General features: G+C 37.5%; 1 protein-coding gene across 2 annotated transcripts in view; it reads left to right on the top strand.

The window, feature by feature from the left end:
* The window catches only part of MIER1 (mesoderm induction early response 1, transcriptional regulator), a 39,589-nt gene extending 22,846 nt beyond the window's left edge, over positions 1–16,743 (top strand). Inside the window, exons 3-12 of one of the 2 annotated variants that reach the window (XM_010561515.1) lie at positions 1,196–1,363; positions 3,884–4,016; positions 6,220–6,284; positions 6,605–6,677; positions 9,998–10,149; positions 10,722–10,803; positions 12,164–12,255; positions 12,787–12,914; positions 14,583–14,722; positions 15,565–16,743. In XM_010561515.1, the coding sequence (XP_010559817.1) occupies positions 1,196–1,363; positions 3,884–4,016; positions 6,220–6,284; positions 6,605–6,677; positions 9,998–10,149; positions 10,722–10,803; positions 12,164–12,255; positions 12,787–12,914; positions 14,583–14,722; positions 15,565–15,890 (1,359 nt within the window). In that variant the 3' untranslated portion in view covers positions 15,891–16,743. Of the gene's footprint in view, positions 1–1,195; positions 1,364–3,883; positions 4,017–6,219; positions 6,285–6,604; positions 6,678–9,997; positions 10,150–10,721; positions 10,804–12,160; positions 12,256–12,786; positions 12,915–14,582; positions 14,723–15,564 lie in introns of both variants that reach the window. The other variant, XM_010561516.1, reaches the window with a different exon arrangement.
* The last annotated feature ends 1,362 nt before the right edge of the window (positions 16,744–18,105 follow it).

Genomic DNA, 18,105 nt, shown 5'->3' with positions numbered 1-18,105 from the left:
GCTCTGAAAAATCTCTTTAGGGATGCCATATACTGCCCCTGAAGGCTGAATACTGAGTATTAAAAGTAATAAAGTAATTTGCAGACCTGGCAATTAATAATTTTTATTAATAAAGTGAATGCAATTGATAACAGTTTGGGAGCCACTAAATTTGAGAACCAACTGTATCATTTGAATTGTCTCTTTAGAGTGGACCAGCATTCTAAATATAAAGATTTTTAACTGTGCACATATTTTAGCAGTTTTGCTTCCAACTGTGGATGGTTTTGTAGACAACTAGCTTAAAATGTGTATGAATCTGTAAAACTTACTACTATCTTTACCTGGATATTGGGTGATCCTGAATATAAGATGATCCCTCGCCCCCATCCAACCCCTCATTTTTTGTTTTGCCTAGAAAGTGGGGAGGTATAGAGAGACAGAGAGGTACATTTTTGGTGTAATTTTGTATTCAAAGCCAGGGTTGTAGAACTGTGGAACTCTCCCTGTAGTGCAATTCCGCAAACAAAGATTTAATTCCATGTTTAAGCCAGGTACTGCAAGTTCTGGTCCTTATTCTGCTGAATTCCACTGCCTTGCACTGGGGCAAGTTTCTGCCTGCAACAACTGTCAATATCTTAGCTGTCGGTGTGAAGCAGTGGCTGCTGACACACATTGTATGTATTTTTTCCACAATTATGTACAAAATACTACAATTTCTTCAGGTAGTTTTTGGGCGGTAAGGGGAATACCAATTTATATTCCAATAAGGAGTGTGTTTAATCTGTGTACTGAAGGGGTATGATGTAGCCGGACATAACCTGCCACATTGCAGTGCTTGTGTTTTGGTAAAATAGTAGTAGACTAGTACCGAGGGAGGGATGGGGCATACGGCCCTTTGGTGCCCTTTTAATGAGCTTTATGGCTCCTTTGAGAGATTGTTGGTACGTGAGATCTGCTGTAAATTTATAAAGGATTGGGGAATAAAAAGTTTCCCTGAATTAAAAAAAAAAACAAACACCACATTTTTCTTAGGAGCCAAAACTTTGAATTTTGACTGTCCATTCATTTTGGAGTGGCTATTCTTAGTATACGTGGTCATCATCTATCTGGTTTTGGTGTGTTACGTTTAAAGTGCACACCTTTAAGCTGTAGAGCAGATGTGGGATGTGAAATATTTTTTTAAAATCTCAAACTTTGTTTGGATGTTTATCAGGAAAGTGATATGCCAATCCAGGAGCTACTTAGCCGTTACGGCTATGATGGTACCATTCCACTCCAAGAAGATGATGACGATGAAGATGAGGAAGAGGAAGAGGAGGAGGGAGAAGATGATGATGATGTTGATAATGATGACAACAGTGGCTGTAGTGGTGAAAACAAAGTAAGTGTTTACACTAATTTGAAATTGATTTTCATACAGCCATTCTGTACTAGACAGCCACTCAAGATGCCAGATCATGGCAGAAGTCATTCGTAATATGGTTGATTTCAGATGCTTTGCATACTGAACTCTAATGTTTATTCTTAATTACCCATCTGTATTTCTCTTTATTGCTCTTAATTTAATCTGTATCATTCCAAACTGTTGCTGAGGCAAATTAGAGTATATGTATACATATAGCATCATGTAAGAAGGGATTGTAACTATCCTTCAGAAATAGTCTGACTTCAAAACTGGAGTTTTAAATGCCTGAAGACACCTTTATAGATATGGCTGAATACTTGTTTCAAGATGAAAAGCTGATCTACTCAAACTGAACGGTGAAGTGTGGAATTGAATTAAATGTCTCTTGAGTATTGGAGGTTGCTGCAAGTTTTCTAGCTTTGGCATTTTAAATTGTATTTTTTCAGCCTGGCAGCCCTGGTTGTACTTAAATTGTTAACTGAATCTAATGCTTCAAATATCTTTGCAAAATGTATGGTTTTGAACTTAGCATCTTTAAAATCCTGTTCTGTGTGCTCTTAAAATAAATTTTCTGATTTTAGAAGAGTCTTTTCTACTTGTGTATGTCATACATATTTGTAACAATCCTGTCCTGTCATGGGCACAGCTGTAACTTCTCCATTACTGGTGGCATTCGGAGTTGCATCCTGAATTCCATTAAAATATGAAACCCTTTGTACTGTCAGTAACAAAAAAAGCTTAGGCATTAATGGAAGCTGCATTACCTAATCTGGCTTTAAAAAGGATGCATTTTGGTTTTTTGATATCTAACCCATTTTAGAATCTCTGGAATGCGACACAGAGATGAGGAATGATATAACTGATTCAGAAAATGAAGTTCTTAGGATTTACATACTCCCTTGACAGATGCTGTAAAAGATTGCTATTTGTATGGGTTGAATAGTTCAGAAATAAGAAGGATACACAGTTATATTACATCAAAAAAGGTTCAAGAAGCTGGAGAGGGGGACAAACTTACCTAACATGAAGGATGCAAAATTAAAATAAGACACAGAAGTGGTTTATTTTGTTTTGCATGGTGGTGTTCCTGAAGTCTCACTTTCTTCTTGTGTCCTTGATTACTTCCTGACACAACTTCCATCTTCTGTGTTCTCATGACCTCCTCTGTAGTTCTCCACTTATGTTACTAGCTGTTGTAAGATACTGCCTATCTTTTCTCTTAAATGGATAAAATCTCAGTGTCTGTCACGGCTGTTAGCAGCAAGAGGAGTCGTCTTTGTCCCTCTGTAGGGCACTAACCGTTTGTAGCGTGCTGCAGAAGCAAGCGTGTTCCTGCCCATCAGCAGCAACGGTTCACAATCTGGCACAGTAAACAAGCCAGTGGGTTAGCGTAATTGCAGACTTGGCACTGTGGTTGAGTTGTAAGTATGTGTTCACGTATTCTACCCCAGTTTTGATAGGTTTGGAACAAAGGTGGTGAGGAGGACTGGGCACAAAGAGAGCTAGCTAACCTGTTATGATTGTTTGCCTCAGGGTACAAGAATGAGAGCTCTGAAATGCTTGCATGCTCTTAGCAGAGGCAGTAAAATACATCTGTGGGGGTGGAATAATTTTATAAATCATTCAAGCTTTCTCTGCAAGCGCTCATCTTTCTACAGCTTGTTTAGCTATATTGCACTTAGCTATTTTCTATTTTTAATCTGCTTTAAGCTGCACATGTGATAATACTCTGGCTGCTGGTAAAGGTACGTATAAACATGTGCTGCGCCTCATGCTTCTGTGTTCGAACTAGCAAGTGTGAGTACTTACAACATAGTCATAAAACACATAAAAGATATTGACAACATGCGTTGAAATAGAAAGCACTAATATACTTTTTCAACCTTTATCATTTTAATTCTCCTTAATTGTAGTAATTCCCATAGTTGTTGTGGTTTATCTTCTAACAAAGAAACTTGTTCTAATTTTTGAACTTTTAATGACTCAGTGTACAAACCTGAGTCTACTGATACTCTATTCCTGTGGGGTTGAACCACACTATTGACATTAATTTTTATGGAAAGTATTATTTCCATTTGATTGGAAAAAGTATAGCCAGTAAAGAATTCCTCCCCTTTTTATTGAAAATTCATAAGGAAGGGTTTTAAAGACCAAAGTAAAATTTAAAGTTAAATTAAATTAAATGAAACTGCAAGGATTTGCTTGACTGATTTAAAAAACTAGGTGTGATACTTAATAGCAGTTAATATTTCTCATTTGTATGTTAGAGCCTGAGTGTTAAATTGATCTGCTTAAAATACTGGTCAGTAAATAATGTGATGTGTTTACACATTTGTTGTGGCTCAGTCTGGACAGGCCACAATCTATACAGTCACTTCAAGTCAAATAAAAGGTATTTGGGTTTGATATATTGACAATTTTGGAAAAAAATATTGCCAAAATAGTGTTTGTTGCATACAAAGGATAGCTGATCTCGTTTGCTTTTTTATATTTAAGGAGGAGACCATAAAAGATTCATCAGGTCAGGAAGATGAGACACAGTCATCTAATGACGACCCAGCACCATCTGTTGCTTCTCAAGATCCACAAGAGATAATTCGCCCTCGTCGATGTAAATATTTTGATACAAGTATGTACAGTTTAGTACTAAGCACAGTAATCTCAATATGATTGACCTTTGGTTAAGAACAGCCCTAGTTAACATAGTGTTCTGAAATAAGCATGTTGATACCTATAAACATTTTGTTTGTTCTCGTTCATAACAATGCTCTTGATGATCATTATGCTCAAAATAATAGGGAAAAAAAAGTCCTATTTTTAGCTGAATGCTAAATCCTGTCTGCAGATAAGGGACTCTGTATAAGGACGATAGATATTCTCTCTTCGTAAAACAATGTATTAAATTTGTGGAAAAATTTAAATTTCTACAGTTTTGAAAAAGCAAGCTCTCCAACAGTGTAAATCCGTTCATGACACTACTCCAACTGTTGTGACAGTCCAGTTTATGGTCCTGCAACCTGGTTCATATAGGTGTGCCCTTCAGAAAAATTTTCTTGTACATGGAGTCCAGGTGCAGTAAATGACTGCTTAGTATGGTATTACCTTACCATTGTAGTTTCAGCTGCCAGTTCACACTAAGGATATAGGTAAAAATATTTGCAAGTAGGAAGTGCACTGTTCCAACTAGATAATTGCTGGACAGTGCATGATTGTCATGACAAGGCCTGGTGACAGCAGGTTATGTACTCATTCAGAGAAGGTGAGAGTCTAACTGAAGGAAAAAGTAAAAGCTGAAATTTACTAGAAATAGAACCCCAGATTTCTTCAAGATCGCTAATACAGAAAAAAAGCAAATCTGAAAAAGGCCAATAGATTGTTAAACCTGAAATAACAAAGGGGGAGATAACGATGAAGAAAATTTGGTTCAAGAATTCCATATTTGATACTGTTGCCAGCATTGAGGACTGATTATTTTCTCTCTTGGTTTGTTTTGTTTTTTTTTTAAATTGATTTTGCATCCATTTGAGACTGTTGAGCTAGTGTTATGTAGTTGTCTATTTAGACAACTCCTATTTCTGTGGCAATCTTACTTAATGGGATCTGAACCTTTTAGTATTGAGCTATCAGCAGGGCCATTTGGACAACAGGTATTTTACCTTTCTTTGACAGAAGTGACTGTCACAGATGTTTGAATTCCTACTGTTTTATGTTTTAACAAACAAAAGTTAAAGCAAAGGTTCCTTACGATACCTTATACTTGATACTTATTAGCCATGACATTGCAGAAATGCAATTTTCTAATCTGTAGTTTATTTTAATCCAAAAATGTCAAGGAACCTCAGCATGTCGCTGTGCAGAGGATTGCAAATATCTTAAATGAACTCTGTTTTTTAACCATAGCATTAGCATTAGCGTAATGCAAGTGTATTGCATTAGGTTTTGGGTTTTTACAATGTTCAGCTGTGTATAGAATGTAATTTAATGTATAAATAATTTTAGTGCTGCTATTATCACATGCTGTACATGAACCAGATATTGCAGTTGCTTTCAGTACATTCTGAAAGGCAACTAGGCTATATCATAAAGAGCTTAAAATTTTTGTCAGTCCTCACCCAAAATAATCTATTTTAAATGCTGCTGCGCACCTCTGAGCAGTACATCCAAGCCTACTAAATCCCAGTAAGACTGAGAAAAGCACACTTGCAGATTTCTCGTACTTTGTGCTATAGTCTACCTTAAGTTCAGTGACAGCTGCTGTAAGGGAAAAAGATCAGCAGTATCTAAGCTAGGAGCTCATTGAAAATGGTGTTGAAACCCACGTGTGGATGCTGAACATCCACATAAAAATACTTTCAGAAAGTAACTGTTTGTAGTAAATATGGATGTAGATCTTGTCAACTGCTTCAGAGCTGGGTGAGGGAAAGGAAATTTTAATTAGGCAGTAGTAAAACCGATGGATGTATTAATTTGTGCCTTAACTTTTCAGAGCCTGTTGTGTGTCTTAATCCATTCTGAATGCGAACACGGAGCGGGTCATTTTTTTATAGTTGGCAATACTGAAACATTTAGCATTGTCACCGAAACTGCCATTTGCACTTGGGTGGTGTTAGGTAAGATGGCAGTGAGGCAGAGCAGGGCTGCCCTGTGGCTGGAGGCTGGTGGGGTGAGAGGGTGGGCTCGTGTCCTCCCGTCACCCATGCCGCGGTGCTCCCAGGAGCTGGCTCCGACGTCCCAGGCCCCCTCGCTCAGCCCGCTTCGCTGGAGGCTGGGGTTGACGTGCACAGGCCCCATCAGAGCTCATTGTATGTAAATGTTTGAACAATTTCTTGTAGATAGTGAAATAGAAGAGGAATCGGAAGAAGATGAAGATTATATTCCCTCAGAAGACTGGAAAAAGGTAAATACTAAGTGCTGTTAAAAAAGCCTGTATTTCATGAATAACGAGTTGATCTGTTACCTAGTAACCCTGAGCTCTATAGATCACCCGAATCCTCTCCAGTTTTTCCTCATAATTAAGAGGTTTGATAGTAAGAAGTGTTAAAGACCTCCCCAAATAGTCAAAAATCCATTTCCATATAGTGCCTGTTAACCGTATTTTTAGATTTTGAACAATGAATGTTTTAAGGGGTAAAAAAGATGTGGTCGTTCTCTTGTTTGCTAACAAAAAACATCATGGCTGTTGTTGCTAAACTTCTTGTTTCTGTTATTTCAAAACAGGAAATCATGGTGGGCTCTATGTTTCAAGCTGAAATTCCAGCTGGCACATGCAAATACAAAGAGAATGAAAAAGGTGAGACTTGGTGCTATTACCATTTATCGCTGTGTTTGAGATTATTTCCTAGTGGGGAGAGGTAAAAGATTTGATTGATGTCATGTGTCTTGCAAAATAAAAGAGCTCCTTCAAGTGAAAACTAGAACCATGATCTCAAACTATAGTTCATCCTGTACTTCACCGTCAGAACTTGAGTCTTGGAACGGGAAAAGAAAGATTGTATTGCTGGCCTATTGCCTATTCAGCCCTTGTATTCTAATTTGGTCACGTACACAAGCTTTCTGTGTAGCTTACGTTAACCTCTTCACCTAGAATATTTAGTTTATGTAAAACAAAACAGATAATAAAGAAATTGTGTTGCTGGAATTGGATTAACGTGTTTAAAGAGGCAAAATGGTACCAGCAGCTTTGATTTTTCAGATTTTGTAACTCTTCAGTCAGTATTAAAGAACCTCTTGTTCTACTTTTGGGGTTTTTTCCAGGGACTCTTTCCCCCCTCAGAACCAGAGCCTTTGGCTGTATGCTCTCAATATAATCAAGTCAGAAAAGGTAGACCCAGTTTAAATCCAGCTGTAAGCTTAAAAGAAGCAAATATTCCTGCTCATTCAGCCCATTACTAAGAATTTGTTTACACTGCAGGTCAGTTTGAGACTGCCTCTTTTGTAGTTTTATATAAGTTAGTTTTTAAACTAACCAGCATAAAACCCGGTGCCTTCCTAGAATCTGAGGATATACTCAAGTGCTAGCAGTTGTCTTGCTTCGAGCTCCAGGTTGCGATAGCTGCGCTGTAGCCTGATCTAGTGAGAAACTAAGAGGAGCATCAGTCCTGCTATTGACTTTGAGCAGGCTGACATGTTCTGTCAGCTCTGGACTTTGAAGCCAGCGAGGTTGAAAAGAATGTAATTTAAAACTACATGAAAAGTCAGGAGCTTCCATTAAAAATAGAAAACAGCAAATTAGAAAACATCTGCTTTTTTGCTGTGAAGAAGTTGCTCTTTGCACCCTTTCCTGCTCCTGTCTGAAAATAGAGCTTGAACTGTGTATTTGCCTGAGATGCAGTAAATTATGCTTTACTGGTCACCTGCTTTTCCTGGTATTTACTCAGCTCTAAATGGCTTCTGGCCTTCAATAATAAAAAAGATACAGCTGCTTTGTGCATTACAGTAACATATAGAAAACAATTTTTCATAGTCTTGCACACTATTCTTTGCACAACAGAGAACCTACGTCATGGGCAAAAACCATTGAGGGGGAAAAGTTAAATTTTCACTAATCATGCTAGGACTATTCTAGTTTTATATACCAGTGGGGTTTTATATCTTCTGCCACTTCTTTCCTTTCTGCTGTGTTTGGATGTAATCTTTGGCAGGACTCCAGCTGGAATATTAATGAAGCTTAAAAAGTTGAAAAATAAACATCTGCAACTATGTATTTAGTACTTTCATGTACATATCCCATCATCTTAGTTGTTCTCTAATGAAGGGGAAACTCTAACTGTAAAATTCCCAAATGCTAAGAAGGCTAGTCCTTTCATATCCAGTCCTGTAAGCAAAAGCACAAAAATGCTAGAACTCTTAAGAATAACCACATTGCTTTTCAGAATGTGTTCTGACATGCTGTTGTGAGGAAAGAACGACTATGTAATCTACACTAAGCTAATTACAGTGGACTGGCTCTCTGAGAAGTATGCCTGGAGACCAAATTAGCTGCTACTAAACAATTTCAGGTTATGAAAAATCTACAAAATTAAAAGATGTGTTTTCAGAAGGCTTGGGTTTGAAAATCGAAGGATAGCTCTGTGAACTGAAAGGTGCTGAAGCTGCTTTGAGGCTTAACTGACCGCTGTCGTTCATGATCATTCATAAACATTGCAGTATACTTAGCTTGCATCATTAAGGGTGGCTTAGAACCGAGTATCAGTCATCTCTTGAAAAGAATTGTTGCTTCTACGGGAGTTTGTATCCCAAGATACCTGGAATCTTTTTCTTAAACGAGCAACCCAACATCAGATTAGGACTAGCCTTTGAAACAAAAAGCTTCCAGAAAATTGCGGGGAGCGGTTTCCAAAGAGTGTATCATTTGTGAAATGAAGCTGTCTTTCTGTGCAAGACACTTAATAATTTTCCTTACCACTTTTGGTTTTTCATTTGTAGTCAACTTTCATGTTAAAAATAATTTTATTCAAGTAGAGATGCATCTAGCTGCCACTCTGACCTTTCTACCTCCACAGAATGCTACTGTATCTTCCCTTCCTGGGGTGACCCTGCTTTCCCAAGTGCTCACTCCTTTCTCTTGTCAAAGGTGCTCACCCAGCTAATGGAATCAATGTTAAAGTTACTTTCTGGCTGGTTTTTGTAAGGTTATCTTTCATTGGAGACTGGGCCATAAGCAAGGCCTGGATGCTTTCCTGATTCTAGGGTTTTTTAATAACCTGAATTTTACTTTATTTTGCTGTACTAGTGTTATAATCCTGCAAAGCTGTAGGCTCTTCAAAAATAAAAATGGGAGATAATTCAGAGGATATGTCATTTGGCCATGTTTCTCCCATTAATTTCACTTTATTATGGCTTCCCTGGTCTGAAAGCTCACACAAAAGCTCTGAGAAAACAGTAGAGATTTGGTCGTATTGAAATTCAGCAATCTTTACCTGAATGATTTTGTTGCAGAAAGTATTTCTTGGAAGTAGCAGGAAGGTCTTAGCAAAGTTTCCTTCTGAAGTCTGTTTGACTTCAGAATGTCTGACAGCTGGGTGTCATCTTCCCTGGAGAAGTAGTGGACCTTATTGCTGGCTTTTGCCAGCCATGTTAGCTGAGACACTTATATTTAGTGTTCCAGACACCTGGTAGTGTTTTTAGCACCATTTTTGGTGGTGTGCTTTTTGGTTTTATGTGACTGATCCTAATCATCTTGCACGAAAACAGATATAATTCGTTTCTGAAGTAATTTTCCATGCCTGCTGGCTGCCATCAGCAAAACTTAGGGAAAAGGCATGCTGGATGGATCGTTCAGGGACTGTGTCAGGTAGTGCTGCTACCTCGTGTTTTAAGTGGTTTCAGGAGGAGGACAGGGAAGGTGGAGTTTCTGGAGTTTCATAAATGGGTCCTAGAATCTAGAGCACAGGTTATACCAGAGATTTGAAGACAATACAAGGTATAGTATCCTAGTCATTTGGATCACTGCATTCATGAGACTATCTTTTACTTGTCTTATGTGTGTTCTGGATTAATGGTGGTGCTCTAATGATCTTCCAAGGTTTTGTAATCACGAGCTTTATAAGAGAGAATAAACTCCTGTATTGTTGTTTTAGCTTGCTTGTCTTTTTCCTGTGCTTAATTCAGTGTATGAAAATGATGACCAGCTGCTGTGGAATCCTGACTTTTTACCAGAAGATAAAGTGATTGAGTTCCTAAACGAAGCGTCAAGGCGTACGGGTGATGAGAAAGGCCTAGATGCAATTCCTGAAGGATCCCATATTAAAGACAATGAGCAGGTATATAAGAATAATTAGGATTTGTAGTTTAATACTACAGAATTATTTATCCCTTTATTTTATTTTACTCCCAAGAATTAAAATTGTGTTTGAAACAGCTTTGTTATTTCTTGTGGAAATAGAAATGTGATGGGTTTTTTACCTCTCAACAAATATTAAACAGTTAACTTAGGCTTACTGTTGCTTTATGCATCAGTGCATTATTTTATGTATAAATAATTGTGTATGGATGAGTTCTGTTCTTTGAGTTAGATTTTTTTAAAGCTCTGTGAACGTATACTTATTTTTTTCTGCATACAGAAAAACCCCATCAATTTTACAAATGTATGCAGTGGATGAAAATGTTAAAGTACTTTGCCTGGATATATTTTTGGTTATGTAATTAGAGATTTGGAAATTTAAACAGAGGAAATATGTCTTTGTGCATTCTTAAATTATATTACATTCATTCAAAGAGTTTATTTTTAATCTTTTCTTAATAGGTATTAGTGATTTACTAAGTATGCTTCTGTGGCACAACAGAAATTGAGTGGTATCTAGAATGTTAAATGTGTGTCTTTTCACCTTTCCAGGCATTGTATGAACTGGTTAAGTGCAATTTTGATACTGAAGAATCATTGCGAAGGCTGAGATTTAATGTAAAAGCAGCCAGAGGTGAGCATACACTGAAAGTTAAGTTTATATTGTTGAACTCTCGTTTTATTTGTTACACAGGTATTGGGTTTTGCTGTCAGCAGACTGAGAAATTTTATCAGAGCTTGACTGCATGCCAGCCCTGCATATCAGTGCCCCTTTAAATGCAACCTTCAGTGAATCTGTTACTGTTCTCTGAGAGAATGAAATTAGCAGTTATAGTATAAAGAGGTACATGCTCAAAGAGGGTGTGTAAATTAACTTCCTGTCAATAGAGCTCGATATTTGTATCTGTGACTTTAATAACAAGTTAAAATTTCAAATTACTTCTTGGCAACTGAATTGTGCATTTCTTGGGCATTTTGTTCTTTGTTCTTCTAGACCTTTTCAGTCATCAAAGTTAATGGAAGAAACATGAGATATAAAATGAAATAATTCACAATTCTAAATAAGGAGAATGAGCATCTAAACCTCTTTTAGTATTATGGTTTGCTAAATAAGACCCTGGTCTTAAAGATGCTTTTGGAGCCTTAAGCATTTTCTGGTTTAGTATTGATCTCTATACTCAAAAAGGAACGAGAAACTAAGAGAAGGCACAAGTTATTTTCCTTGCACATTGATCTGTTGGTTCTGCTTTCAAACCTGTGGTTTCTCCAGAGTTTACTGTGCAAATCACAAGACAAGAGTGATCAAACAGAGATTAGTTTGTTCTCCCACTATTTTAAACCTTATTTATTCGTGACCTTAAGAATCAATAAGGCCAAATTGTATTAAGTTCTTAGAAGTGTGACTGAAAGTTATTGGGGGTTTATTCCGGCTTCTGTGGGGCCAAGATTTCCCACCCAGTAGCATGAGCAGCACAGCTGCTTATTCTACCTGACTGGAATTAACAGCCTATCATTGCTGGCTCTGGCCAGCAGTGAAGAAGATCTCATTCCTCGTTCCTTTTCCCCCACTTCTCCTAAATACCAGCAACCAGTTTGAGTCTGTAGCATGAACTCCTTTGTGCTGTGTCCTGGCTTGAAGGATACCCGCTTCCTATGGTTCTAGGGGCAGAATGGTGAGACTGGGTTTCTAAGCCCTTCCTTTTTCTCCTGGCTGGGTTATTTCCCCATGCGACAGGTCTGGAGTTATGGACCATTTATAACAGTCCCTACCAACTAGTTACTTAAGGCAGCCAAATTTCCCACCTACTCACTAGAAGGGAGGATTTTCATTTTTGTACTAGTAAGTGAAATTTCTGGAGGTGGTTCTCATTTAGTCAGCAGATGGTGTAAGAAACTTGAATATCACGTATGTTTTCTGTCACTTAAGTTTTCTTTCATTGGCCGTATGCTTTTTTGTTAAGTATTTTCTTTATTGTGTTTTCTTGCTGTAGAAGAATTATCTGTTTGGACAGAAGAAGAATGTAGGAACTTTGAGCAAGGGCTGAAAGTCTATGGCAAGGATTTTCATGTGATTCAGGCAAATAAGGTAAACACTGATTTTAAGTGTAGTTCTCACATTATTTTTTTTTTTAAAGCAAGGTAATTGTAAATGAATTCTTATCCTCAATTTCCTTCACAAATTACTATATTTACTGCTTCTAATTTTTACTACATATATGTCCAAATTGGTTTCTTAAAGTCTAGAGTCCTCTGTAACTGTGGCTGTGAACTCCAAGTTCAGAAAAGTCCCAACAATCCTGCTGTGGATACATAGGGGAAGATCTCCATCCTTAGAGTCTTACTCTGGTCTTGAATAGACTGGTGAAACAGACTTGAATATTTCTCCTGAAGCCGTTGCTTGCAGCACCTCATGATAACTTCAGTATTCTTAGAAACCCTATTAAATTTTGCATGTCAATTTCTGGGTCTCTGACATTTCAAGTCAATAATTTCCACTATTTCCTATGTTGTATAAAGAAGCATTGATTTTGAATATCACACCTTTTGATTTAAATGGTAGCTTTTTGCCAAAAATGTATTTAAATTCATCAAAATTTGCATGGGACATATTTCCTAGGTACGAACGAGATCAGTTGGCGAGTGTGTAGCATTTTATTACATGTGGAAGAAATCGGAGCGTTATGATTTCTTTGCGCAGCAGACCCGATTTGGAAAGAAGAAATACAATCTTCATCCTGGTGTAACGTAAGATGTGCATTATTTTATGTGCTTTTACGTGTTGGATGTAAATCTTTATTTTATACTGCTCTGATCTGAAATGGTATGACAACCGAGGGATTCCATAGTCCCAATTTGCAGCAGGAAAACAGCCAAGGTGTAAGAAAAGCTTACTACTGCGTATAATGTAATTTCTAAAATACATTTATTTGGAATAAGGCTAACAATTTGCAATGAACAGCTATTTAATTTAGTTTGTTTTCTGTTTAAATGTTTCACAAATGTAACATTTCTGCAACTATGCGGGTTTTTTAAATGCTTGTTTTACTTTAGGTACATGTTTTGTACAGAGGCGTTAGTCACAAGTTTCAGGTGGGATTTGTGGTACGTGCTGTAGTATACTCTTGAGATGTATCGTTTGGCAAGAATTCTGGTCAACACAGTACCCTATACTAGGGCTTTTTTGGGTGTACATGGTTCCTTTCCCCATTAACATCTCTGCTAGGCAAAGAGGGAAATGTCTGTGCGTAACTGTATTCTCTTCCCTCAAATCTGAGCAAGTGAGCCAACATATTCTTCTGCCCTTCATTCCAATGCTATGATTTTAGTATCCCACTCTTTCCGCTGACTTTTTCCAAGTCTTTTTACTATTATTTTTATTTCTCATTTGTTCCAGTTTTTCTGTTGATCCTTCTTTTTAATTTTGTTGCTTCTTTAAACACTTTAGAACTGTGTGTTGGACCACTGAAGTGAACTTGCAGTATGACATTAAGAGTTGCCATCTGTGGCTTTGTTAAAGCAGACAAGAAAAGCACCCATTGCTGCTAGATTTTCTTAACCAGTTTTCAGGGACTGTCTGTTTCCCCCTCTTCTTCCATCTGTTCCCCCCCCCATTTTTGCCCAAATTTTTGGTTGTTAATCACTTAAAACATTCTCTGATTCTTTTGCAGTTGACTGCATATGGTGATCAGAAGAAGTGTCATTAAGGGTTGTACTTGTCTATTGTTGAATGATTTTGCAGATAGGTGTGGGAATTTAGGGTGCAGTATCAGTTCCAGAATAATTGTGTAGGAGGATATGCTGTTTCTGGACTAATCCAGGCTAATACCATACATACAAGGGCTTTACCAACCAGCTTTGTTTGTTTAAATCTTTCATAAGAGATTTACTATTAGTGACCTAAATTGTAGGACTGTAGTAGATTTCAGATCTGGAAATGTCTTTAACTCTGAAGTTTTTCATGTGCTTTTAACTTTACCCTTTTTGAGGTTGTATGTGCAGAAAACTTATGTACTTTAATGGTATGTTATCGCTGCCGCAGCAAATTGCAGGAGCTTAGTATGAACCTGCCTGAGAGCATGACCTTGAAAACACAGTCCACAACATCACAGCATATTGAAGTTTCTGCTCGTACATGATCTTAGGGGACTTAGCATAAGCACAGGCTGAATTCATATAAGCTGGCTGCAGTGATTGGTCAACAAATACATAGTTGCTGTGGACAAACCATACGTGGGCCACTTAATACAGGAGATTTTAAAGTTGTTAACTTTGCAAGATACGTCTGTGCATTTGAAAAGATATAAAATGTGAATTGGTCACACTTGCAGTATGTGCAGTGAATATTTTTGTACAAATAACACCAGTCCTTTACACAGCAAGGGCAATGCTGAATGTGCTGTTTCTGTTGTGTAGAGATTATATGGACCGTCTCCTGGATGAAAGTGAAAGTGCTGCTTCCAGTAGAGCTCCGTCCCCTCCTCCTACAACTTCCAACAGCAGCACCAGCCAGTCTGAAAGGGAAGACAGCACAACCAGCAACAGTAATCAGAATGGTAAGTGCGTGCCCTGCCCCTCCTAAACAAGAGTTGCCAAATCACCACAGATGACAAGTCAAATGAGAAAAACAAGCCTATTTTAGTTTTATATATTTTTGAAGGTGTTAGCAGCTTTAAGTTATTTTTTTTAAAAAAAGCTATGTTTGCATTTAGCCAGTGGTCACATATTGAAGATAAATCTCTACTAGAATCTTCCTTTTAAATGTAATGAATCTGTTCTTGTCTTCCCCATGCTAGTGTAGATGTGTAGTGCTAATTTTGTGAGGAGTTCATGCAGGATGTTTAAAACAACTGAGATGGGAACTGGGCTATTGTGTAGCATGCTAGTGCTTTTCCAGTGCTTGTCTCAGGAACACCGTTAGCTATTCTTACCAGACGTGGGGCACTGAAGGGCAATTAGGAATGGGAGAAGAGCCAGGGCACAATGACTCATGAAGGAGAAAAAACTCAAAAGCAAGGGACAGCCATTCCGAAGGAGCTGAAGTGAAAGAAGTAGCAAGAGGAGGGAGGAGCTTGGGGGCTGAATCAGACTGTGAAAATAGAGTGGAAGCTACAGAAGCTGCCCTGGTGAGGACAGTCCACCTGCAGCTTGTACAGTCACGCAATTCCAGGACGTTTTCTTGGCTGCTGTTGTTTGTAAGGGCTTCCATAAACTCTGTCATGATAAGTCTGTCATTTGTATGCAAATAAATCGCTCGTTCATTGTACAGTGAGGATATGGAGAACAATATTGGCTTTTTAGTTCAATAGGACTAGTTAGACTTCTGCTTTATTGACAGATTGTTCTGTTCCTGCTTATGCTTCTATTCTCTTCCTCATAGTATGTTTCCGTAACACAGGGGTGTCTGCTAATGGGCCAGGTGAGATACCAAATAAAGATGAAGCAAAAATTGAAGGATTGCATGTAAATGGACCTACCAGCGGCAAGAAAACACCTCACACGGATCTGGATACAAATGGGTATGAAACTGAAAACCTTTCCATTGACCCAAAACTTGCTCATTCAGCTTCAAGAAACGAAAATGATTTTGAAGAAAAAAATGAAAGACCTCTAAAAAGAAGAAGAATTAACAGCAATGGAAAAGAGAGTCCAGGTTCTTCAGAGTTCTTCCAAGAAGCAAACTCTCATGGGAAGCTTGAAGAACTAGAAACTTTGGATGACTGAATACTAGGAGCTGATTTTATTCCGTGGAGTAAATTTTGGGTGTCTAAAATTTTCAGGGTTGATGGGTTACCTTACAAAATCCAGTTCCGTAAAACAATCTGCTGAGATTTTTTTCTAATACGTTCTAGTTGGCTCTTAAGATCTGATTATTTGGGTTTTTTCAGCGCTGAAAAGTAGTAGGAGAATATTCTGTTTCTCAGAGCTGGCAACTGTAGTGCTGAGAACTCTAAGGCTCTGAAAAGTATTTGAGAAACAAATCAGTGAGTTTCTGCAAAAATGCTCCCAGCCTAACAAGTTAAAGAAAATTCTGTGTGTAATACACCATTTAAGCATTTTACATGTGAACAAAGCATCCTATTTGAAGCAGGGGGCTGGTTCAAATGTTGCAGGAAGTTAAAATGAAATACAGAATGCCAAGACACGCATCAGAGTAGGCACAGAGACTTCCACTCATGCTAGCAAGAAGAAAGTGTCATCCCATTGTTAAGGAACCCTTATGAATCCTGAAAGTTATGAGCACAACTATTTTTATATATAGAAGTTTTAAAAGGTAAATAAATAAACCAGGTCAGGTTTGTATATGTAAAATTGTTGACATCAATGATGTCTTTCCATATTCTTTATCTGGGCGAAAGAAATACATTCTGTATTTTTCCAGATTTCTTTGTAGCCTTTGAAAGATTTTTACAGTACCTATGTCTTGACTGAACTGTCCTTTCTTAAAACAAAAGCTTGTATAATTTTCTTAACTTGTACAGTTGGTAAACTTTTATGAGAGAATTGATATCCTAAGTCTAATGTCAGCTTCATTTTATTTTGCTGAAGTCTTTTCTAAAAAAAAAAAAGCCAACAAAAAAACCCCAAACCAAACCAATTGACTTAAAAAATGCTTATTAGTCACCAACATGTTATTTTCTTTTCAGAAAACAGTAAACAATTAACATCAAGAATGGTTAGAAGTAATTTGATTTTGAAAACATGATTTTTCTTTCTTCTGTTTTATGGCAAATAGTGATGCTAAAAATTTAAGCATGATGCTTGCATTGCACAAATTTTCTTGCTTTCATTATACATTTTCTCATTTTATTTTGAGCTCAGATAAATTTCATGTCAGCCAAATGCTTCAGTTTACTAAACCCTGTTCGCCAAGACCAGGTGTTAGATTATCCATTGATTTATTTTCAGTCTATCATCTGTCATCTTCTACATTTCACTGAGCATAGGAAGGGTAGGAAATGGGTCAAGTGATTCTGGCTGTACAGGTTAGAAGTGGACGTGCAGCTGCTAACCTGGTGCCTGATCTTGAATTTCTGAAGACTAGTGGACCTTACACAGATGGGTATTTCAGTGGGAGCAGAAACATCACATACACATACTTGGTACAGCGTATACACATTATATACATTCAGTATATAGAGATTCACATGTGAGAAGTGAGAGTAGGTATGGATAATCTTAAAATAGTTAAAGTGTGAGAAATGAAAATTCTTTATAAAAGCATGTGGAGGGGTGATGCTCACCGTCCCACTAGCGTAATTTGAAAGTTGTTGAAGTAGGGTTTACATCCATGAAATAGAAAGATTTTCAATACCAGTGTTTTGTTCTGGTTTGTTGTTTTGGTTTTGGTTTTTTTTTTTTTCAAGCCACAGCTATATGTCTACTGTATTGAAAACAGGAAAAATTATTCATTATTTGTATAATTTCCTATCTTGTGTCCTCTTCCTGTGGCTTACAGGTGTGTTGTTAATTTTTAATTATTGGTTATTTTTACTTAAAGTTCACGAGTCTTTATGATTCCAGTTTTCAATGTACAGTCCTATGGTTTGAAACTAATGTTATCAATCTAAGAAACCCAACTGCTAAGGGTTTTGTTTGTTTTGTTTTCTTGTTCAACTACATGTACTTGGACTTTATGGTCATTAATGAGCCAAATCCTCTGGATCCAGCCTGGCTCCATCGCCATGATGAGTTACTGGAGTGTATTAACCTGCTGTTCCCAGAAATGTTGTGAATGATCCCTTCTAACTGGTGCAGCTGACGTGCAGAAGTTGACATCAGCCTAGAATTAGACAGCAATTTACATGGAGAGGCACATGAGTAAGGTTTGTTAACATATGGCCTGCATTAATCAATTAATTAAGTGATTGCTTTAGTAAGAGGTTGCTGTTAACTTCACAATCTGGTTTATTAACGGAAACCCAAAGTATCACAGCCT

The sequence above is a fragment of the Haliaeetus leucocephalus genome, unplaced genomic scaffold (assembly GCF_000737465.1).
Source record: "Haliaeetus leucocephalus isolate CR32 unplaced genomic scaffold, Haliaeetus_leucocephalus-4.0 Scaffold147, whole genome shotgun sequence".
Classification (NCBI taxonomy): Eukaryota; Metazoa; Chordata; class Aves; order Accipitriformes; family Accipitridae; genus Haliaeetus; species Haliaeetus leucocephalus.
Note: the sequence above shows the minus strand (reverse complement) of the source record. Positions and strands in the feature narration are given on the sequence as shown.